We start from the raw sequence: 24,178 nt of genomic DNA, 5'->3' as shown, positions 1-24,178 counted from the left end.
GAAGTCTTCATTCAACAGTCAATGCCCAATATTAGAATATCATTATTTATAATTTAAATTTTTGATGCTTAAATTATTGGCCCCAAATATCACAGATAGCAGTCATCAGATACTCCAGACCAAGAAAGGGACACTAAAGCAGAGCTAGAAATTGGTGCAGGAAATCAGAGAATATGATAAAAATGCATGAGAGGCTTTGGACTTGTGCATGGTAACAAGTGCGTTATCCTTTCCAAAAACTATTATAATACTTAAAGGTGACACTGACGCTACGGGAGTTGGATTTAATATTCTTAACCTTTAAACTGTGCCATTTATTTTTCAATTCTTATAAATCCAGCATCAATTTGTATCACCATGTAATGCATGCTTGACATTCACACATATGATTTTAGCTCAAGGGCGTTCACACATACAGTGATTTTAAGACTGGAGGTCGCCCAGTGGCTGTCCAGTGGCTGCCCTAATGTTATTGGTGCACTGCACAACTTTTGGCCAAATTTTGTCAAAAAGTGATTACAAATGGGGTGTAGTGTAAGTAAATAGTTATTTATGTAGTTTTTAATTTTAATGTGCACAGTTACAATTTTCCATTTTTGAATGATGAACACAGACTACTGCCACCTGCTGGTATGGAGATACTTGGTAATGTGTTCAAGCACAAATGTTCATTTGCATAATATTGAACTTTTCTCAACTTTGTCCCATCAGTGAATACGCCACATTGGTCATCACTGTTGAAAATGAAAGTTTTATTTGTCACTGGAAATGTGTGAACGCCTCTTAAGAGTCACTGCATAGAGCGAAATCAGGAAGCTGTGAAAGGAGCAAAGTCATTTTAAAAAAAAATTGTGTTCCAGTTTTAAGTCAAGTCAGTGGTTGTTTGGATCTGCTCATAGGAATGGGTTTTGGTTGTGTTGGTCTGGATCTCCAAGCGTGGATGTCGTTGACAGGGGTAGCAGCGGCTGCGGCAGGTCTCCGGGGACCAGCGGCGGGATGTGTGCGGACTGTGTGAAGGTAGAATTCAGGGAGCTGGGCTGGATGCTGGCAGCCATGGGCAGAGAGGTATTAAATGGGAGGGATGTGGGTACAGGAGATGTGGAGCTGGGGTGCATTGGATTAATTGTGAAACGGGGCGGCTCATGTTGGAATGGATTAGAGGTCAATGGAGCATCTATTCCTAAATGGGAAAGAGTCCACAATCAATTAGAATATTGTGGATTTAGACACGCGTGACAACAAGAGGTTTGGTAATAGTCAAATAATGCATTCAAACCTGATAAAAACGGGTTGAAGTTCTTGGAAGGAGGGTTGGAGGGTATCAAAGCATCCAGGTTGACGAGTGATGCTCCGGTGGGACCCAGAAATGCCTCGGGAGTTCTGGTTTGAGGAGCTGTTTTTGGTAGACCTTTGCCAAGGGAAGACATATCGAAAGGCATAGGACTACTATGGCCATTTAAATTTGCCTGACCTCCATCCATAGCCTCGTCGAAAAGATCGTCATCTAAAAATTTGAATAAAACTAATGAGATAAATGAATGCACACTACCATTAAAAAGTTTGGGGAATGTTCAATTTGTTATGTCTTTTTAAAAAACTAATGCTGACCCAGGATGCATTTATTCAATCAAAAAAACAGTAAAACAGTAATATTGTGAAGTATTATTACAATTTAAAATAACCGTTTTCTATGTGGATATATTTTAAAATTGTTTTTATTCATATGATTTTAAATCAGAATTTTCAGCATCATTGCTCCAGTCTTCTGTGTCTAATACACTGCTTTGCTGTACAAGAAACAATTCTTATTATCAATGTTGAAAACGGATGTGCTGCTTTATATTTTCGTGCGGACTGTGATACATTTCAGGAATTTTTGATGAACAGAAAGTTTACCGTTTATAACACCATAAATGTATTTACTGTCACTTTTTATCAATTTGATATGTTTTGCTGAATAAAAGCATTAATTAAAACAATCTTACTGACCCCAAACCTTTGAATGGTAAAAATATAAATGACAAAAAATCGAATTATTCACAAAAAATAAATATAAAAAAGAAAAAGGGGGAAAAAATTCTATATATGTATATGTATTACAATAGCAATGATTGATTATTAATATTAATATATTAACATTAATAGAAAAAAAAATGAGAAAGAGCAGAGTGATTGTGATTGCCTGAGGGACTTCCTGCCCGAGGGGATGGAGTTTTGAGAGGGCCAATAGATCCTTGTTTGTTTGCTTCTACGGTTGAAAAGGGATCCACTCCAGTTCCTACACAATTTACAACAAATATAAAATGGTTGGACTTATATAGGATTAATAGCATCTTCAGTTAGTGTATTTAGTATATTTAGCATCTTTAGGTATGACTAGCGATCAGATCTACATTGTTAACTAGAAGGTGATGTTTGTACCACGTGCAGGGGAGATCCAGGTCTGGTTCATGGGCGCAGAGCTAGGGGCGTCCCATGGGTCAGGATGTGGCTGTCGCTGTGCCCAGGGCTGGGAACGATCACTTGATGCAGGAGGCGCCATCCATGAGCTTCCCTGTTGACGGCTTAGAGAGCTGGGCTCTGCTTCAACACAATCAGATTAGTTAGTGGAGTTCAGATTAGTAAGGCTGTATTATTAAGGCAATACTGCTGGAAGTTTACATTCATTTTTTGTTTGTTTTACTGGCTGAAACGCCAGTAGTCATGGACTTCATATGGACACATATCAGTGCAGATCAGTGGCTCTCAACCAGTGTCCCACTAGGGGCCTCAGCACAATACCAAAGGGACCAAATAATGGCTTAATATTATTTAAAATGAGACAAAACAAATGATGTGCAAGACGACGGAAATTCCAAATATACACTTTTCAAAATAACATACTGATTTCAAAGAGTAACATTAACAAGACTACAAGTTAAACGTAGACTTTGTAAAAATGTAAACCAAAACATAAATGTGCAAAAAAAATAAACAATTATGTAAATGACTAGTGTTTCCAATGTCGACAGCAGCAGCAATATATCAGCACTGGTCTCACACATCCCTAGTTTAAAATATGCAACGACACCTAAAAATCAAGATGTATACGTGTTTCTTATTTTAATTTGTTCCCTTAATAACTTACATTTTTACTTAAGAACCAGGGTTCTTGTGATCTTGGACAACCTGGAAACAAACAAATCTAAACTGGTAATAAAAAGTATAAACCAGGGAGAACAATCATCTACTGAAATTATGGAATTTAATTATTTGGGTTTATTTTAGTTTCTATACACAAGTTTTAAAATGAGCAGCTTTGACATTATAGGAGAAGTATCGTATATTTTAAATATTGTCTTTGACGATGGGGGCCCTTGGAGTCAAAAGGCTGAGAGCCACTGACATTTAGTTACCGGTGTTATTGAGGAACGCCTATACTTATCCCTATTCACAGGCATATTCTTCACCCATGATTCATATCTTTGGTAAACTGAAAGAGTCCAAATCCAAGTACAAACTGGTCATGACAAGTAAATTAATTCTTACTCCAGTTTGCACAACTTTAAAGGATATGAGAAACACAATGATATATATGATGACTCAATGACCTGTGCTAAACAATTCCTCGGTTTCCTTTCAACTATCCCATGTTCTCACAAAAAAATAAATAAATAAATGATTGAAATTCCAGTAAATGCTAAATAAAATTTCTAACTGCTAAGAAATATTTGTATCAAAATACGCTCTCAAATCAACAGCCATTGGATGGTGTGGCTAAAAAAGTAACTTTTGGTCATGTGATCTCAACATGTCATAAGTGAATATTATGTACAGTAGAATATTACGTAAAAAGAAATTCACCTTATTTTATATGCATCTAAAATACCTGGTGGGCCTCTAATGTTTAAGAGTGCACTGCTGATATACAATCCTATGAGCTTACCTGGACTATCCCAGGGCTCAGACCTCAGAGGACCAGCCTGGGCTAAGCCACTATAGCCTCCAGATGAAGCCCAAGAACTGGCAGCAGAGGGCACATCAGGAGCTGGAGCAAAAATATCTGCAAGATCCAGCATGGCAGACTGCCAAAGGAAAGGACAGAAAAGCACTTTCAGCACATTCAGAGCGATTTTTAGGTCAATACGGCATGCACCTATACACAAGCGTTCATAAAAACCTTGCAATGGGGACATTTCACTGCAGAACAGTACTTTGAATTTATGTGACAAACTAAAAATGAACCAGCTTCAATTAACAGGCCAAAGCACATTAAGTCCTCTCCAGTCATGGTCAATTTTTTACAACTGGAACAGCTATAGCAATACGTTTATCTGTTCTTAGTTAAAAGCATTCATTTGTATGTGCTCATAAAGAGCGAACAGGTTAAAAGAGTCTCATACTCTTCCTCCTTTGGCCTCCAATTCTCGTTTGCTCTCCTCAAGTGCTTTCTGGAGCAACGACTCGTCTCCTTGTCGACTTTGCTCCTCCTAGTAACCAACAGACATTGAAGACGTATCAGAGTTTAAGACATCCTTAAGAACACAACTAGAGCAAGCATGCACAGTCAAACTAGTATACATTTTTCATTACTGTATGTCATGTAGTTGTGCAAGACCATTTAGTTTACAGTATATAACCATTTCCACCGCTTTGCTGACCCTTAAAAAAACAAGCTATTTGTTTCTGCTGTACTCTTTGTAGCAAAATGCATGTTTGTTGTCAAGTTCGATATAGTTTTAAGTCATTCATCTTTCAGTAAAACACTTTTCAAAGCTTCAAATTCATAAAACAATTAGCCCTGAAAAACACTATTAAAACTGACAGAATGAGACTGAAGTGAGCATCAGTGTTGTCAAAAACAAACTTCGGATGTCTTTCTAATGTTGAGATATGCAGAACTGTAGGTGCTACATACAACAAGGAACAGCAAAACTAACTGCACTTTTCATAGTCAACAGCTCTTCTAGTATCAGAAATAATATCATTATACTATTTATTCCATATTTCCTCACTATGGTCGTGTCTGAACACTGTTTTGCTGCCCAGTCAGTCAGTGACTAAGCAGGTAATGTTTTAGTATGAAAGCACCTCCTGAGGAAACTGGTCTGGACTAGACTGAACTGAACTCCAAAAACACCATAAAATTATGTTTAAAAATGATCAAGAACAAACCGAATGAATATTTAATGACTACGGTGCTTTTTTCTTCGTAGAAATTGAATCATTAGTGGAAAAACTATTTATTATTTATAAACTAATTTAATGTACTGCTGCTGCCTTAAAAAAATGAACAGATGAAGATATCTGAGTAGACAGTATATTAGGAAAACTAATGCAAAACCAGCCACTTTTTCTTCCATCTATGATTAATCACTTACCCCCCATGTCGTTCCAAACCCGTAAAAGCTCCATTCGTCTTCAGAACACAATTTAAGATATTTACTATAATACTATTTAAAAAGTTATGGAAATAACTACATAATAAATAACAAGTGGTGCTTTTCCACATACCAACAATTGAGGGTAGAACGTTAAATATTTGCCCATCAAGACCTCATATATGTGAATATCAGCACTCCCATAGTGGTCCTCTAATGACTCTGATAGTTTTAGATGCGGGATTTTTTTTTCTTGCATGCATTAATAGAAATGGTTAAAGTTTTAAATCTCATGACCCAGGGTCCTACCTGCTGATGTTCCTCTTTACTGAGAGTGAGGGCCAGCTGAAGCTGTGCCTCTTCATCCATCTCCAGAACAGCAGCAGGAGGAGGAGCTGGCTAGAGAGATATGATCAGACAACATGCACGCAGTGTCACTCACAACATACAGGCATTTGGGCAACTTAAAGGTGAAGGGGAGGTGTAGCAGTGACTCCTGGGATTGCAGTACCTTGTGTGCCTCCTCCTCACTGAGACTCATTGCGATCTGAAGCTGTGTCTGTTCATCAATATCCACAACAGGAACAGGCTAGAGGAAAAGAGGAATGAGGTTAGTGTGGAGCAAATGAACCTTAGAGTGCCAATCGAGTTTTACCTCAAACAAAAGTGGTATATAAATGAAAGACTTCCATTCTCCATTTTACATTTTTACCACATCATTTTTTGTTTGGATCAGTGAAAATAACACCCAGAATATAAGCGAATCAATGTTTGAATCTTATATATGTGAATGTGTGAAACAAATAGCCACATTAGTTTGTATAGGAAGTAGACTTCTGCGCATTTGGCACAACATGAGTGTGGGTATATAATGACGAACTTTTCACTTTTTTTTCTGAACTATTTGTTTCACTTTTGCACTTATGGATGCCTACATTTTTAAAAACATCAATCTTTACAATTGATTTGTATTTATTTATATACACCTCTGTTCATAAATCTTTTTTTTTTTTTTGTAAGAAACTGATAGTTTTTTCCGCAAGGACACATTAAATATATATATTAAATATTAAATATATATTTTTGAATAAACGCTGTTCTATTGAATGTTCTATTTATCAAAGAATTCTAAAAAATGTAGCATGGTTTACACACACACAAAATAATAATAATGATAACAACTAAGCAGCGCAACTGTTTTCAACATTGATAATAATAAGAAAATATTTTTGAGCATCAAATCAGTATATTAGACAGATTTCTGAAGGATCATGTGACACTGAAGACTGGAGTAATCAGCTTTGCATCACAGGAATAAACTACATTTTTAAAACATGTTCATTCAGAAAACAGTTGTTTTAAATTATTATAATAATAATAATTTACAGTATTACTGTTTTTACTGTATTTTTATCAATAATTGCAGCCTTGCTGAACATAAGAGACTTTTATCATTCAAAATATTTTACAAATTTTCACTAATCTTTGAACAATAGTGTATTAAAAGGCTGATGGGTCTTGGACTAAAGTCCTGCACATCCTGCACTAGTCCCTAAACATCAACAGAACAACAGAGCAGCTCCAGACAGTCTGATTTATGAGCGCTGGATCATAAAACCAGTCCAGTGACACACTCAGAGCCACTGCAGCTTCAGTTAGACCTGCATTATAGAGTGAGGATGCTAATGCGATCTCTTCACACACTGGCAACACTGTCAGATGGTGACTGAGCTCTTTCTAGACAATGCTGGATGGAGACAGCAACATTTTGGTCTCACCTCAAGTGCACTACAAAAACAAATCATTAGCCCACATGCTAATTGGAAATTTGGTGCTGTACTTAAGCCTCCAGCTTAATAATGAGTTGTTACAAACTTCTAATTAAAGACAAGTGACCTCTGAGAAGTGCATTACAAAAGGCCATTTTAATACACTAAATCAAAGCTCTCAGATTAGATGAAAAGTTTCATTCAGCCTCTCAAGTGCTGAAATTGCTGTTTCCTTCCCGTGTTGATATATTTCCTACTGGATGTGTTCTATTGATAGTATTATATACTATATATTAGATACTATTAATAGACAAAGATTTGAAAATGTCAAAAAGATTTTAAAAAATGTCATTATTTACTCATTATTTACTCAGTCTCATGTCATTCCAAACCTATAAGACTTTCATGTATATTGGAAACAAAAATAAAGACGTCTTTAATGCAGCCTGAAAGATTTCTTATTTGCTACTACTAATTGTTAACTTCTAACTAGTAACTATCTTAGTCAATTAGTGTTACTATTAGACAGTTTTACTTTAGAAAGATGAATGACTTTTGTTACTTTTTTAAAATCAATATTTGGTCACACTTTATTTTGGGGACTAATGCCGCGTTCCAGGCAACCCGTGACCCGTGTTTTTCCAACCTTAAACCTGTGAAAGTGCACAGGAACGGCAGTCAAACCCGTGACTTCCCACCCGTGAACTCGTACTAGATCGATGTACTCCCAGTTACGAGTTCTGATGTCACACAGCACGCGAAACAACAAGGGGAGCCCCTACGGATAATACTGCCTAAGGATGCTGTGTTTATGCAAGTGGTACACGTAAAAAAAAAAACGATTTTAAGAATGTAACGTTGCAATAAAATTATTAATCTAGCTACAATTCCTTGCGCTCAGGAAGTTTGGCGTGACTTGCCTGGAACGGTACAAAGTCCTGAGTCGTGGTTTGAAATCGTGACTTACGAGCTCAAAAACCTGCCTGGAACACAGCATTATAACTATGATGTTTGCCTCAATAAACTCCTAATTTGCTGTTGTTAGTATGGTAGTTAGTGTAGCTATGGGGTCGGATTAAGGGATCTAGAATATGGTCGTGCAGAATAAGGCATTAATATGTGCTTTATAAGTAATAATAAACAGCCAATAAACTAGTAATATTCATCCTAGCAACTAGTTAATAGTGAGAACTGGTCCTTAAAATAAAGTGTTATCAGATAGTACCATGTGATACCCAAAGTAAAATCTGCATCCTGAACCAAGACCACTAGGTGTGTGTGTGTGTGTGTGTCTCACCTTCACACTCTCCTCTTGGCTCATGGCCAAGGCCAGCTGCAGCTGGAGTTCCTCCTCTCCGCTCGTCTGCGGCCGGGCGCTCTCCAGATCTGGGGCCAGGTGAGAGGGGGAATAGGAGGCTGGGAGGAAGAAAAGACAAAATGCTTGATTTAACCTCTTGCTTTGGTTGAGAAAGGCCTGGGACCAACACTGAATGTCAGATAAGTTTGACTCTGCTGGTGAAACAGTGGGGTATCTGTGTGGGGCAGGACAGGAGGGAATGGTTGATGGGGTTACATTATAATAACCGTAATAGTTATACCTATACCTAGTTACTTAATGATTATGTGAACATTTCATTATTATGTGTAGCTTTTATCAGAATCAGAATCAGAATCAGAATGAGCTTTATTGCCAGGTATGTTCACACATACGAGGAATTTGTTTTCGTGACAGAGCTCCGCAGTGCAACATAACAGCGACAGAACAAAAAACACAATAAGGAATAAAAAATACAAAAAAATACAAATAGGTGGGTAAGGATTGACAATATACAAATTGACAATGTATGGCAGGTATATTAAAAAGAGCATTTATGTATGTACATGTATATTATGTGGAAAAATTGTAACTGTACGCTAAGTATGTGTGTTTGGATAAATAAGTGTATGTGTATATAAATATAAATATAAGTAGTATAGTGTGTTCCATGTATGTACATGTATATTATGTGCAACAGATTTACGTGTACGCTAAGTATGTGTGTTGGATAAAAAGTGTAGTGTATATAAATATAAATAGTGTAGTGTGTCCCACAGTTATTATCAGCTGTTCATAAGATGGATTGCCTGAGGGAAGAAACTGTTCCTGTGTCTGGTCGTTCTGGTGCTCAGTGCTCTGTAGCGTCGACCAGATGGCAACAGTTCAAAGAGGGAGTGTGCTGGATGTGAGGGGTCCAGAGTGATTTTAACAGCCCTTTTGCTCACTCTGGGTAAGTACAGTTCTTGAATAGATGGGAGGGTTGTACCGATAATTCGCTCAGCAGTCCGGACTACCCTCTGTAGTCTTCAGAGGTCCGATTTAGAAGCTGAGCTGAACCAGACAGTTACTGAAGTGCAGAGGATGGATTCACTGATGGTGGAGTAGAACTGTTTCAGCAGATCCTGTGGCAGGATAAACTTCCTCAGCTGGCGAAGGAAGTACAACCTCTGCTGGGCCTTTTTCACAATGGAGTCAATGTGAATGTCCCACTTCAGGTCCTGAGAGATAGTGGTGCCCAGGAACCTGAATGACTCCACTGCAGTCACAGTGCTGTTCATGATGGTGAGTGGGGGGAGTGCAGGGGGGTTTCTCCTGAAGTCCACGATCATCTCCACTGTTTTGAGCGTGTTAAGCTCCAGGTTGTTGAGACTGCACCAGACAGCCAGCTCTTTAACCTCCTGTCTGTAAGCAGACTCGTCACCGTCCTGAATGAGGCCGATGAGTGTGGTGTCATCTGCAAACTTCAGGAGCTTGACAGAGGGGTCCTTAGATGTGCAGTCATTAGTGTACAGGGAGAAGAGCAGTGGGGAGAGAACACAGCCCTGGGGAGCTCCGGTGCTGATTGTACGGGTGCTGGATGTGTATTTTCCCAGCCTCACTAGCTGCTGCCTGTCTGTCAGGAAGCTGTTGATCCACTGACAGACGGAGGTGGGCATGGAGAGCTGAGTTAGTTTGGGCAGGAGGAGGTTTGGGATGATCGTGTTGAAGGCAGAGCTGAAGTCCACAAACAGGATCCTCACATAGGTCCCCGGTCTGTCTAGGTGTTGCAGAACATAATGCAGTCCGATGTTTACTGCATCGTCCACAGACCTGTTTGCTCTGTAGGCAAACTGAAGAGGATCCAGCAAGGGTCCAGTGATGTCCTTCAGGTGGGCCAGCACCAGTTTTTCAAATGACTTCATGACTACAGACGTTAGAGCCACAGGCCTGTAGTCATTTAGTCCTGTAATTTTGGATTTCTTTGGGATGGGGATGATGGTGGAGCGTTTGAAGCATGAAGGGACTTCGCACAGCTCCAGCGATCTGTTGAAGATCTTTGTGAAGATGGGGGCCAGCTGGTCAGCACAGGATTTCAGACAGGCTGGTGTAACACAATCTGGGCCTGGTGCTTTTTTCCTTTTCTGCTTCCTGAAGACCTGGCGCACCGCATCTTCGCTGATCTGTATTGCAGGTGTGGGGGAGAGGGGGGATGTAGGAGGTGTGAATGGTGAGAGCGCTTGATTGGAGAGGTGTTCAGGGTGGGTTGCAGGAGTTGTGAGTGGTGTGAACAGTTGTTTGGAGAGGCATTCAGGGTTGGTTGCAGGAGTTGTGAATGGTGAGAGCGGTTGATTGGAGAGGTGATCAGGCTGGGTTGCAGGAGCTGTTAATGGTGTGAACGGTTGTGTGGAGAGGCATTCAGGGTTGGTTGCAGGAGCTGTGAATGGTGTAAACGTTTGTTTGGAGAGGCATTCAGGGTTGGTTGCAGGAGTTGTTATTGGTGTGAACGGTTGTGTGGAGAGGTGTTCAGGGCAGGTGATGGGTGTTCTTTCAAACCTGCAGTAAAACTCGTTCAGATCGTCTGCCAGTCGTTGATTTTCCACAGTGCTGGGGGGTGGTGTCTTGTAATTGGTGATCTTCTTTAGGCTTTTCCACACTGATGCGGAGTCGTTCGAAGTGAACTGAGTCCTTATTTTTTCAGAATAATTCCTCTTTGCCACTTTGATCTCCTTTTCCAGTGTGTATTTAGCCTGTTTATACAAGACATTGTCCCCCTTCACGTAAGCATCTTCTTTGGCCTGACGGAGCTGTCTGAGTTTTGCAGTGAACCACGGTTTGTCATTGTTGTAATTTAGTTGAGTCTTGGTAGGAATACACATATCCTCACAGAAACTGATATATGATGTTACGGTCTCTGTGAGTTCATCCAGATCGGTGGCAGCAGCTTCAAAAACACTCCAATCAGTGAGGTCAAAACAAGATTGTAAATCCTGCTCTGCTTCATTAGTCCATCTTTTTACAGTCCTTAATACAGGTTTAGCTGATTTTAGTTTCTGCCTGTAGGTCGGTATAAGATGAACCAGAAGGTGATCAGAATGTCCCAAAGCTGCTCGTCGAACAGAGTGAAATGCATCCTTTATTGTTGTGTAACAGTGATCCAATATATTACTGTCTCTTGTGGGACAAGTAACATGCTGTCTGTATTTTGGCAGTTCACGGGAGAGATTGGCTTTATTAAAGTCCCCAAGAATGATTAAAACAGAGTCTGGGTGTTGTTGTTCTGTCTCTGTGATCTGCTCAGCGAGTTTCTGTAAAGCTGAGCTCACGTGCGCTTGAGGAGGGATGTAAACACTAACCAGAATGAACGAATGAAACTCCCGCGGCGAATAGAACGGCTTGCAGTTAATGAAGAGCGTTTCGAGATTTGAGCAGCATGTCTTCTTTAACACAGTTACATCTGTACACCACCGTTCATTGATGTAAAAGCATGTCCCGCCGCCGCGCGATTTCCCCGTTGATTCTGCGTCGCGATCCGCTCTAAACAGCTGAAAGTCCGGCAGATGGAGCGCGCTGTCCGGTATGGTGTCATTCAGCCAAGTTTCCGTGAAACACAGAGCAGCAGAGTGGGAGAAATCTTTATTTGTCCGAGAGAGCAGAAGCAGTTCGTCCGTTTTGTTGGGTAGAGAGCGGAGATTTGCCAGATGGATGCTAGGCAATGGCATTCGAAATCCGCGTTTTCTGAGTCTCACGAGCGCGCCAGCTCGCTTTCCCCGCCTGCGCGTCCTCTTGAAGCGTGTGATCAGGGCAGCCGCTCCGCCGACAAGAATGTCCAGCAAAACATCAGAATAGTCGAAAACCGGTGAAATATCGGGAGATGTGTGTTGCCGAATATCCAGCAATTCGTCCCTGGTGAAACTGATTGCAGGAATATAACTAAAGACAGGACAAACTAACAAAAACACAAAAACAACTGCAGAGCACGTCACGGAGGCAGCCATCCTGTATCGGCGCCACTTCAAAGAATCACTTATTTGTTACTACTAACTGTTAACACCGGTTATCAATTGGTCTTGCTGTTTGGACCTTGTTAATTAAGGATATGCATTTCATATTATAGTGATGCACTGAAATTTGAAATATTCAATTGAAAATTAAGTTTTTGTTTCAGCCAGAATTGTTTGGTATGGCTGAAATCATTGACCCAAACCAAACAGTGATGTTTAATCAGTGTGTCTCTGATGGCGTTTTAACTGTGTCGGTCTATTTTTACAACAGGTAAACATGTCAGCAGTGTAGATGCCAGTGCTGGGTTGACATTATCGATTTCTCATTTTTAATCGATTTTCATTTTGACGAACCAAGATCTTTAGTCTATGATGTTTTCAGTTCCTGCATGAATAAAGCTCGACTAAACTGTAGTTGTAGTGCGCCTCTCGTTCAATAGTCACAATGAGCTTTGTGCTTTGTTACTTTTATATGAAACTACTGAGCGTTCAAACCATAACTGGGGGTTTTGATGCTCTTTCATGTGTTTTGACAGATCGTTGTAGCCCATCAGATCAAGCAGCATGTGAACCCATCCTCTCTTCCTCTTTACTACTAGTTACAGCATGAAATAAACATGAATGAACATCAGAAGGTAACAGTACAACTTATTGAAATGAATCATGTTGTATGCAATCACTCAATCAGTGTTTCAGTCACAGAAAGACATAATGTCATGTACATTTATATTAGAAAAGTTATTTAATGCCCATAAACTCATTAGTTAGAAAAATAATGACTCTAGAAAGGGACATTCTGTTAGATATATTTATACTACTTATTTATAATTCAAAAAATGTTCTCAATTCACATCCCAGAGATATTAACAAAATATTCACGTCATTTTTTGAAAAAAAACAAATTCTTCATAAACGTAACCCAGTACTGGCCAGTTAAAAAGGTTTTTTGACCAATTGAATTTAAATAAACTTTCAAAAGAGGAAATGGATAACCTTGACTCTGATAAAACCTTAGAAGGACTACATAATGCACTAATTTGTTCAAATAAAGGAAAGTCTCCCAGAACTGACAGCCTTCCAACAGAGTTATACCTGGTGCTATGGGATTTATTAGGTCATATTTGGTTACGCACTATAAATGAGGCCATATCCAAAGGCCATTTTCAAAGAGACCTCAATTCAGCTTTAATCTCTGTTCTACCTAAACCCGGCAAAGATTACTCGGACTGTTCTAACTAAAGGCCCATCTCCTTGATTAATGAGGATGTCAAAATTTAGCAAAACTTTGGCTAAGGCTAATAATTTTAGCTAAAGTTATTGGCAGGCGTCCAATACATAAACTAATTGATCCAGATCAATCGGGATTCATCCCTGGACACCAGGCTTCTGACAACCTCCGCCGAGTGTTACACATCATCACAGAATCAGGAAAATTGAAAACGACTAATGGCCTTTGATCGGCTTGAATGGGGCTTTCTGTGGTGTACTTTAAAGAAGTTCAATTTTGGTGACAGGTTCATTAGAATGATACAAACTCTATACACTAATCCCATGGCCAGAGAATCTACTGGTGGACTCATCTCAGAGGTTTAATATTCATATAGGTACAAGGCAGGGTTGTCCACTTTCCCCCCTTTTGTTCAATTTATCAATAGAACCCCTGGCACAGTATATTAGACAGTGCAGTCTCATTACACCAGTTAGGCGCATCAAGCCACTCTATTTCCTTATATGCAGATGACACTTTATTATTTCTATCTGACTTGCAGCGCTCGCTTCCTAACGCCCTTATAATTATAGAATTTGGCATTCTATCGGGATTTAAAATTAATAATTCAAAAACTATTTTGATGCCTCTTAATTCCGGTGGTCTCATTTTTTTATATTCCAAACAATGTCCTATTATCAACACAAGTTAAATATTTAGGGATCGAACTTAGACCCACTTTACCCCTAATCTCAATCTATGGAAAAATTTGGTCTGATATTCAAAGATGGATGTCAGATGTCATCCAAAGATGGATCTGCCCTCATCACCTTCGCCCGAATGTCAGTAATAAAAATGAATATTCTGCCATGCATCAATTTTATTAGTTCCATGCTTCCTCTCCCCCCACCTACAAATTATTGGAAAAAACTAGATTCTTTACTAATAAAATATATTTGGAATGGAAAACGTCCCCGGGTTAAGTGGTCTACGCTTCAAAGAATTAAAATGAAAGACAGATGGGGTTGCCCAAATTTTAAATTGTATCATTGGTCCTTTATTCTGCTCTTGGTTAAGAAATGGTTTGATTCTTGTTCACAGTCCTCGTGGAACTTAATAGAGCAAGAGCTTATTTCACCAATTCGATGGCAAGATTTTTTATTTTCTGGTCTTACATATAGGAAGTGCTCATTACATTATGGACCTATACTTTCCTACACTCTCCAAATATTTAAAAACATTGAATCCTTTTTTCCTTTTAAAACTATATGGCATACCCATACTCCCGTATGGCACAATCGGATTCTGCTTTCTGGTGGACAACCATTTGTACAGCCAACTTGGGCTACAAAAGGTATTCTAACGTTTAAAGATATAAATGGAGAGAAATCAATTTAAAATCTTCAAGACCGTGTATTTCCCATAACACTTTATTTCTATATTTTCAACCCGTTCTGCATTAAAACCTTCAGGTAATAAGGTAATAATCTTCAGATTCACCCAGTAGTGCAATGGATTCAAAATGTGCCAAGCATAGGAACTGTTTCTTATTTTTACTTTTGCTTTTCAAACCTTAATTCTGATCATTTCCCTAAATCTAGAGCGTGTTTATCAGATTTGACTCCCTATAAAAGAAGCATTGATTGGGACACAGTGTGGGTAAACACTTTCAATAGTTCCTCAAACTCTAATCACAAATTCATTCACTTTAAAATTATTCAAAGAGCATATTAGACCATACTTATACGTTATACTATGGGTACTTCACCCCATCCATGTTGCATATTTTGCAGACCAGGTTGCCTTGACACTTTAAGACATATGTTATGGGACTGTCCAGGTGTACATACATTTTGGGACATTGTGCTTGATGTTAAATACAAGGTTATCAAGATTCATTTTCCCAAGGATCCTGTTATTTTATTGTTCAATGATAATTCTCAATTTTCTGTAAGTGAGAAAGAACAGAAATTTTGACTGCGGCAAGAAATTACTAGTTCAGCGCTGGAAACCCCCTCATGACCTTTCTGCTAAGCACTGGATTCATTCCTTATTGGAAATATTATACCTGAAACTGTCTTCTGCATGGACTAGCCATGCTAAGCCTGCTACTCTATCTATGTGGAAGAACTGGATTTCCATAGTCTCGAAGATTTTGGTTATTTAGTCTCAAGTTGTCATTCTGTCGTTAATAATATTACCAATATTTTTATATATATTTATTTGATCTTATATTGTTTTACTTTTGTATTTATCTGGGTCCTGGGGTGCGATGCGATAGGTGTGGGGTGAGGTTCTCGGAGGGCAGTGGTTTAAATGTTTTCTCTTCTTTGTTGTGATGTATTTTTGTGTGTTCTATCAAAATAAAAACATTGAATTACAAAAAAATTATATTATGTTATTATGCATGCTATTTTCATGTCTGTACATTACATTTAAATTTACAGAAGCAATCAAAACCAACAAAAGGCCAATAATATGTAAGTGCTGTGAGAATTTAGCAATGCAGAACATATAGAACGGTTTCTTTTATATATATATAAAAAGTAGGATTTTTTTTTACAAAGAAAACAAGTATTAAGAGTAGAAAAAGAATAGCAAGTGCAAGTCTTAGAGGGTCAAGTATTAGTTTTTTCTTAGAATTAGAATTAGCCCTTACATATCTGTTATTTTATTGTTTTAGTTTATTTTTAGTACTGTGAAGCACAACCTGTATTATTTATTTAATTAATTTTATTTATTTATTTATTTAAGAAGATAGAACTGCTTCCTCAAAGAAAACAGCTCTGGACCAGAAGAGAGGAAAGAACCATCTTCCAGTTGTGGTCCAGTAAAGTGGCTCTAAATGGCCACGTTTGGCCTGGAATGCACTGGTTTAGAGATACGGTCAACTTCACATGACCACTGGCACCTCCGTGGCACAAATCACAACTTTTTACCTTATCTACAGTGACAAGGTGACCATTAACACTCTTTTCATTAAGTACCCTCGGAAACACAGGATGGCAAATTTCTGAACTTTCCCAAAATACCTGGCATCATGACAAACATTTATTGTAAGAAAAAGTGAAAGTGACATAAGTGCTCCTTATGTCATCAAAGGTTTGATTTCAGTAAATTTTTGAATGTTTTTGGTAGAAATCTCTTATGCGCTCAATGGCTTTATATATTTGATAAAAATGTGCTGCCTCATTTTTGTTTTGAGGATTCTTTGATGACTAGAAAAATGGTGTTCAAAAGAACCACATTTATTTGAACATTATAAATGTTGTCGGTCACTTTTACAATTTATTGCATCCTTGCTGAATAAAAGTATTATTTTGCGGAAGAGGCACATTCCCCACAAGCATGTACTGGAGTTCAGCTCTAGAAATATGTGAGGAATTCAATGAATGAGCTTCACTGTGTTTTTTTGGAGGAATAATATCTTTGATGTGTTTATGACAGTTTTGACATGCCATCAATTTCACAGCTCAAAGCTCATCCATTTTAGTTTCTAAACTGTGAGCCAAACAGGCAGCAGGCAAGCAACTACTGATGTACGGAAAAGAGCTGCATTAAAATACTCAGTGTTAAAGTTTCATTTTACTGTGTGTCCGACAGGTGAAAGATACAGTTTGGAAAGACATGAGATAGAGCCATCATTTCTGAGTGACCTATCCTTTTAAAACAGTATTGCTCACAGACCAAAATTAACCTTGAAGCCTTTAAAAATAAACATACATGTAAGAAAAGAGCCTGATAGAGTGAGTACATGACTGAACAAGGGAAGAATGTAGATGCAAATCCGGTCCAACAGCAACACATGCATCAAGTGATCAGGGCCTGGATTCACAAAACATCTCGAGGCTAAAAGTAGCTCATAACTCGAAATTCTACTCTGTTAATTAAAAGGCTGTTTATATGCATATTCACTATTTGTTTACGAGAAGCATACATGTAAGAGGCTGACAATTAGCTGAATATATAGTGACATTTAGCCTGCACTTCTTTATTTGAATGTGGCAACATTTGTATTTTTAAACCTTTATACATGGCAAAGCATTTGGGTTAAAAGCACAAGGCTGAGTGTGATACGCCTTTCTAAGTAAACAGTGTGTGGACACTTCATCCAAAAAGGAAAATTCTGTCAACGTTTCCTCATCCTTTTTTTCGTTCCAAACCTGTTTGTCTTTCATTCACCTTCAGATCAGATTTCTTCAAAGAAACCTGAGAGATTTCTGTTCCTTCACTCAAAGTCCATTCGCCCAAAACTTTGACGCTTCAAAACTTCAAAGGAAATCCAAGAAGATTTAATTTTGCACGTTAAGCAAACAAATTTAAGCGTTCAGTTACCATATTTAATCTACTCTATCCTTTGTGAAAAAGACATACACTTAATTGTATTGAACGTGCACTTGTAGTACTCTCAAATTACAATCTTTAAAACTGTCAACTTAAATGGATTTATTTATTTATTTTTTTCAATTTCATACCGATTGTTCAGCTGATAAAAAAGATCTTTCAGTAGACAAAACCTCCATAAGAGAGTTAGTAAACTTATGAGTTATAAATTAAATTTGGCATCTAACCTGACTTAGGTCTATTGGATATTTAATTGGTTGTTCATCTAACACTCAAAAACGAATATCCAACTTTAATAATGTACAATACAATATTTTGATGCCTAAATTAAGAATTTCAATATCAATGCATCCTTACAAGTAAATTGTTGATCCATGCCAATCCACTGACCTACAAATCCCCATAACTCAATAGACTATTGCACCTGTAGTTAACAAGATTTATGGCAGTAAACGGTAAAAGACGATGGTAAGTTATTGTGCATAACTTAATATTCAACTGCGCCCGTGAGTGTGTGATTTTACTCACATATCCAGGCCGTTCATAAACAGTGTGAACAGTCATACTCACGGTTGACGGAGGATGGTGCGTGCATCACCCTGCTCTGCTCTTCCCCATGCAGCACTTCAACGCTGGGCTGACTGGTGGGACGTCCTGGATAGGGAGGTGGTAAAGATCCATAACCCATGGCACTGCTGGTTCCCGTCACACGTTCACGAGTCTGGTGCGCCTGCGATCTCTCCTGCTTGAGGCGCTCGTCTTCCCTTAGAAGAACCACCAGCTGCTTGGACTTTTCCCGTATGCCCATGCCCTGGTCCTGTCCGTCCCGATCGATGTACTGGAAATCCCGCAGAGTCTGGATGGCGTAGATGTTCTCCTTGCACTGCTGGGCCACTCGCTCTGATCCTGACTTGATCAAATAGTCCAGCAGAGTGAGGGCCTTGAGGACATGCCGCCAGTTCTTGCCGTGGTCGTTGAGCCTCTTCCAGATGATGCCCATGATCTCGGTCAAGGACACCACGTTGAAGGTCAGGTCTGAGATTTCCATCAAGAGCGAGGTTGGGGGACCCCACGGATCGTTGGAGGTCGCCTCCCTGGCTTTGATCTCTGCGTCCGTGTAGTTGTTCACGATGTTCTTCATCTGGCGCCGTAAAGAAGAGGACGTCATGATGACTTTGGGCGTGGGATGATGAAGACGGTTTGTGAAAAGAATAGATGGGATGCAGTGTGTGCCACAAAGAAGACGCAACGGTCAGGAATCTCCAGCAGAATCTACAGCTTCATTAGCCTGAAAAAAAGAGAGAGACATGCCTCATTGCAATGGAATGATTCCCTGGACTTTGTCAAAACATGCACCTGATATTTAGATGGATTCATCGGCTTTTTGGCAAGCCCAATCCTTCTGAAAAAGAAGTGCATTTTAGCATACTTATAAAAAGAGTAACGTAAGTAACGTTAATACCATAATCCATTACAATACAGATTTTAGCTATTTAAATCAGCTATTTTTCGATTACTTTTGAGCTAACTTGTTTATTGCACTGATTTAAATAAGATAATTTTGTAAATAGATAATTAAAGATAATTAAAAATACAAAGAGTAAGAAAAAAAATTCCATTCATTGAAATTAACAAAATGAAGGGTATTAAACACCATGTTATGTCAAGGTTTCCCAAACTGGGGTTCGTAAGGGGGTTTGTGAGTTTAATGAAAAGCTAATAATTAATAAAATCATAAAAATATAAAATTTAAATAAATCATTTTAAAATAACACCAATCAAAATAAAAACGTTTTTTTTATTTTATTTGTTTGAATGTTTTTGGACACTTAACTGCATGTTTTTTTTTTTTTTTTAATTGTAAATTAAATGAAAATGTATTCGTGTAAATTTACGTTAAACATGAAAATGCTTTTTTGATCCACTTATGTAGTACATCTTTATATGTAATGTCATAACTGCTTCTGTTGTAAATATTTTGTTAGTGTTGTAATTAGTTAGAAAGTGTACTGCCAAATGTACTGACAAGCATTTATGGTAAACTAAAATAATATCATATTAAAACTTCTGTGACAACGAATTAAATATGTTTATAATTACACATTTGTAATGAAGTTGCTATTCAGTACATTTAAAATATATTACATTTAAATGTAATATCAAATAACATGTTACAGTTCAATTATAATCAAGTATTTCCGTGTGCATGTTAGTCAACACGTAAGACAAAAGATTATTAAAAACGTAATTATTTACCATCTACTTTAAAGTAATCTGACATTATTAAAGTGCACTTTTTAAAAGTGTACTTAACTGTTAAAAAACCTAAAAGTATCTCTCTTTAAGTTCACTTTTATGTGTATTTTAAGTCCAGCTTCTTAAAAATATACTTTTAAGATTTGAAGTACACTACAATTCAACAGAATTAAGCACACTCATTTTTCACAAGGGTACCATCTGACAAGTTCTTTTAATGTGAAATCAAAAGACATAACTCAGCTCCAGTCTACAAAATAACACGAACCACCTGCATGCAACATGTCTTCAAAGAAATGAGGAACACAGATGTGAAAGAAACATTTCTTCTGTTCCTTAACAGCTATTTGTATTTTGTAGCAATAATTTCGGACGGCAAAGGTGTGCCATTCAGTCAGATGACAGAAGTGTATCATTCCTGTACCACTATTTTAATTCAGCACCCAGCTTTGGGTCCCAAAGAAGACAGGGTGGTATATATACTACTTAAAACCTGTTTGAAAAACTGCTTGATGATGCCTGTGGTGTAGAAATTACACACTTTATCGGTTTTGTGTGAACGGCACGTCTGAAGACAAGACCAGTGAAACGCATGACACTCAACTTTCCTGATACAAATAACTTAAAACCAGCAAAACTTGAAATTCACATTAGGCACAACTGTTCTGACTACGTGGACATAACGATATATCAGGTAATGTAGGCTGTCAGTCTAGACTAGGAAAATATGAACATGCCTGTAACCTGTAAATTTGAGTGTATATTCATAAAAATATTCTTCTAAAGATCAATCAATTCATCAATCAATAAATATAAGATGGGATTTTGATCAACAAAGGTTGAGAATTTTACACAAGTTCGACTGGTGTTTTATGAATGAGGCCCATGATCTTTGTTGTTGTTGTTGTTGTTGTTTACATACAATTTGCAGTATCTGCAAAATGTGAATTGTTTTACCAAAATAAGAGGGATCATACAAAAAATGTAGTACTGACCTGAATAAGAGTCTTAATAATGTGTTGTAACCTGGATGATCCAAAGCTGTTTTTGTTTTGTTTGGATAGTCGTTCATTATTAATAAAAAATAAACACAAAAAAAAAAAAAACGTACTTTCCACATAACTTTGACGGCATACACTGTAAAATATTGTACAAAATTGGGTGAAGAAACAACTTTAACTTTCAAGAAATGCAAGCAAATTTCACAATTTATCACACGAAGTGGCACGTAACACATCGCATTAAAAGTGAAATTTTGAAGTAGAAAGACTAAAGTAGTACGTTATTTTTATTTTATTTTTATTAACAGTGTTCTGTTAAAGAGACTGCATGACTATGGGTTTGATCAGTCAAACCAAAGAAAACTATTAATTTTTATAATTGTTTAATTCATGTTATTGATAACACAAGTCAATGTCTGTAGGCTACATTGTATTCTGAATGGCAAAGCCAAAGAGCCACTGTAAGCTTCCTCTGAAAAATGATTAATAACTTTATCTAAACAAGACCACAACCTGAATAAAAAAGACACACACACATCAAAGCCATGTGCTTCATACAGCACTGAGAAAGTGCTTTCAGAGTGCACGGGGTGACCTTGATTTTAGACGACAATCAATGACAGCAGTTTGCTTAACGTCACATTTCTGCTGCGAGTCTGTCGGGTCACAAAGTGCTGCGCAAGGAGGGTGGAATTTCACAAAAAAGCACTGCTGGCACCTGGGCATCATACACAATGAGTTCCTGAGACGTTACAAAAATACAGTCTACATATCCAAACCCATCAGAGGGTAAATGAAGCACAAGAAAGAGTACGGTGGTTTATAAACGGTTATTTTTACATGCTGGTTTTTTTTATGAATTTAAAATATATATTTATTTAAAATAGTTATTATATTTTACAAATAGGCCTACTTGGTTGAAAGCAATATGTGTGTGTGTGTGTGTGTGTGTGTGTGTGTGTGTGTGTGTGAGAGAGAGAGAGAGAGAGAGAGAGAGAGAGAGAGAGAGAGAGAGAGAGAGAGAGAGAGTGTAAACAACATCATATGGTCAGCTTTATATTTGGCTTATAAGAAAGTACTAGAATAAATACTAGGAATTAGTTCACTACGATGAACTACGCACTACATATTTTAGAAAAGGTTTGTCATAATGACATCATCATGCTTTCAGGAAGCAAATTATGTAATGACAAGCAAATATCTCATTTTTATCACTTTTTTTTAAATTTTTAGGGGACAGTCCTAAATTAATGTCCAAGGTTTTGTATAGCACATAAGTGATTTTTTTTAAAAAGTGAATATATTAGTAGAAATAATTTGTTATTTTTAATTTGTCATTAATTTGTTTTATATATTAAAAAACATCACGAGATAGCAAAATGGAAAGAAAGAATCTTTTTAATATAAAAAAGATGACTATTTCATAGAGAGAGAGAAAAAACAAAAGTTTCCCTTTGTATTTGCTTTCTACTTTTGTCTAAAGTAACGTAACGTTGCCTATATCGCGTTATATTTCAGATAAATATGAAAAAAGATACCTCTGTTCTCTCGTAAATTAGTTTACTTAGCAGTCCACTTCAGAGGAAACCCACTCTCAATCCGAGTGGACAACAATCCAGCTCTTCCACAGTTCACAAACCTCATGGGTTCTACTGAAGATTTTCAACTGGAAGGTAATCCCACTATTAAAATCCCTCCGATGTGTTCCGATGTAGCGGGACAGTAGTAAAGAGCCGGTTCAGCAGCGATCGCATCTTCACACTGCGGTATCGAGGACAGCTCGCGTGACTCAGCTGGAATCATAGAGCACGATTGGGAAATCATATGTTGACCCGCGAGAGCCGAAACCGTAGCCTTCTGAACGTCCTTTGTGTCCTTACCTCTCATTGCTTGACAGAAAGGTCCCAACTATCGGTGGCTGTGCTCCTCTCGACATCTCCGCATGCTTTCAGTGTTGTTAGTAGTTTTTGGATTCTGGCTCAAATGCAGCAGATGATCAACTCAGTTACGCGCCTCAAAGTTTCGCCTGCGCGTTTTTGCGCTTTCGCTTTGTGGAGGCCTATCCGGTTAGGAGTTATTGGTACATATCCCGGGGCCAACCTCGCTGATAATAACAGAGCACCCCCTGTTAAAGCCCAGTACAGAGAAGCGAGGGAGGGCTGATCCAGCCTGCAGAGTCAGTCTTCTTTAACCCTTTGTGCTCCGACACCAGACTCATAATGAGCAGATGCAGATTACTGCTACCCTGAATGTCCAGATTTATCAAACAGCTGTGCCTGGAAATGTGCTCTCAGGTTACACTTTCTACCAACAGGGTACCCTGTTAAAAAACATCTATCTATCTATCTATCTATCTATCTATCTATCTATCTATCTATCTATCTATCTATCTATCTATCTATCTATCTATCTATCTATGTTTAATGTGTTGTTGTTTTTGTAATTATTTGTAAAAAAAAAATGTAATTGCAATTTATGAGTGAAAACTGTTTCAAAGTAGGCTATAGCTAAATTCTGCACGTATTTGTTTGTTTGATTATTTGTTTACTTTGCAATGTATACAAAATATGTTTTGCTCCATCTCTTAAAGTATATAGCTTATAGGATATATTTTCCTTTTTGAACAAATGGTCAGTAAAAGGAGGTGCTTATAGACTAAAGTAAACAGGCATCGTTAATGGTTAGATTTAGATTTTTTTGTATTCATTTTCAATGGGATTTTTCATTCTTACAAGCCTGTTATGGTGGTTTCAGTGGTTTTTCATTTGTCTAAAAAATTATAATACAGTTTTATTCAACTGCTTACACACATTTTCCAAAGTTTTCCTCTTTTTTTCAAAACTTAACACACAAATTCAAGAATTGCACACACAAGATGCAAAATGCCTCACATCTCTTTCAAAATGAAACACCACAGTCAAAATATCACAAACATATTTCACA

General features: G+C 37.8%; 1 protein-coding gene across 4 annotated transcripts; it reads right to left on the bottom strand.

Moving 5' to 3' along the window:
- Positions 1–881: 881 nt before the first annotated feature.
- On the bottom strand, positions 882–23,416 carry LOC132148832 (epsin-3-like). 4 transcript variants are annotated; one of them, XM_059557565.1, is made up of 11 exons: positions 22,774–23,411; positions 18,549–19,266; positions 8,427–8,545; positions 5,872–5,949; positions 5,670–5,759; positions 4,383–4,469; positions 3,926–4,064; positions 2,422–2,583; positions 2,183–2,278; positions 1,277–1,504; positions 882–1,180 (listed from the first exon to the last, which is right to left on the bottom strand). In XM_059557565.1, exons 2-11 carry the CDS (start codon positions 19,144–19,146, stop codon positions 894–896), a joined length of 1,884 nt encoding a protein of 627 aa, XP_059413548.1. In that variant the 5' UTR covers positions 19,147–19,266; positions 22,774–23,411; the 3' UTR covers positions 882–893. The 4 variants fall into 4 exon arrangements, with proteins under 4 accessions (XP_059413548.1, XP_059413547.1, XP_059413549.1 ...); XM_059557564.1 differs by having other exon boundaries at positions 23,116–23,410; XM_059557566.1 differs by having other exon boundaries at positions 2,422–2,580; positions 23,116–23,401.
- Positions 23,417–24,178: the final 762 nt, after the last annotated feature.

This window comes from Carassius carassius, chromosome 9 (genome assembly GCF_963082965.1).
Source record: "Carassius carassius chromosome 9, fCarCar2.1, whole genome shotgun sequence".
Lineage (NCBI taxonomy): Eukaryota > Metazoa > Chordata > Actinopteri > Cypriniformes > Cyprinidae > Carassius > Carassius carassius.
The sequence above is the reverse complement of the archived record's forward strand: the minus strand, read 5'-3'. Positions and strand labels throughout refer to the sequence as shown.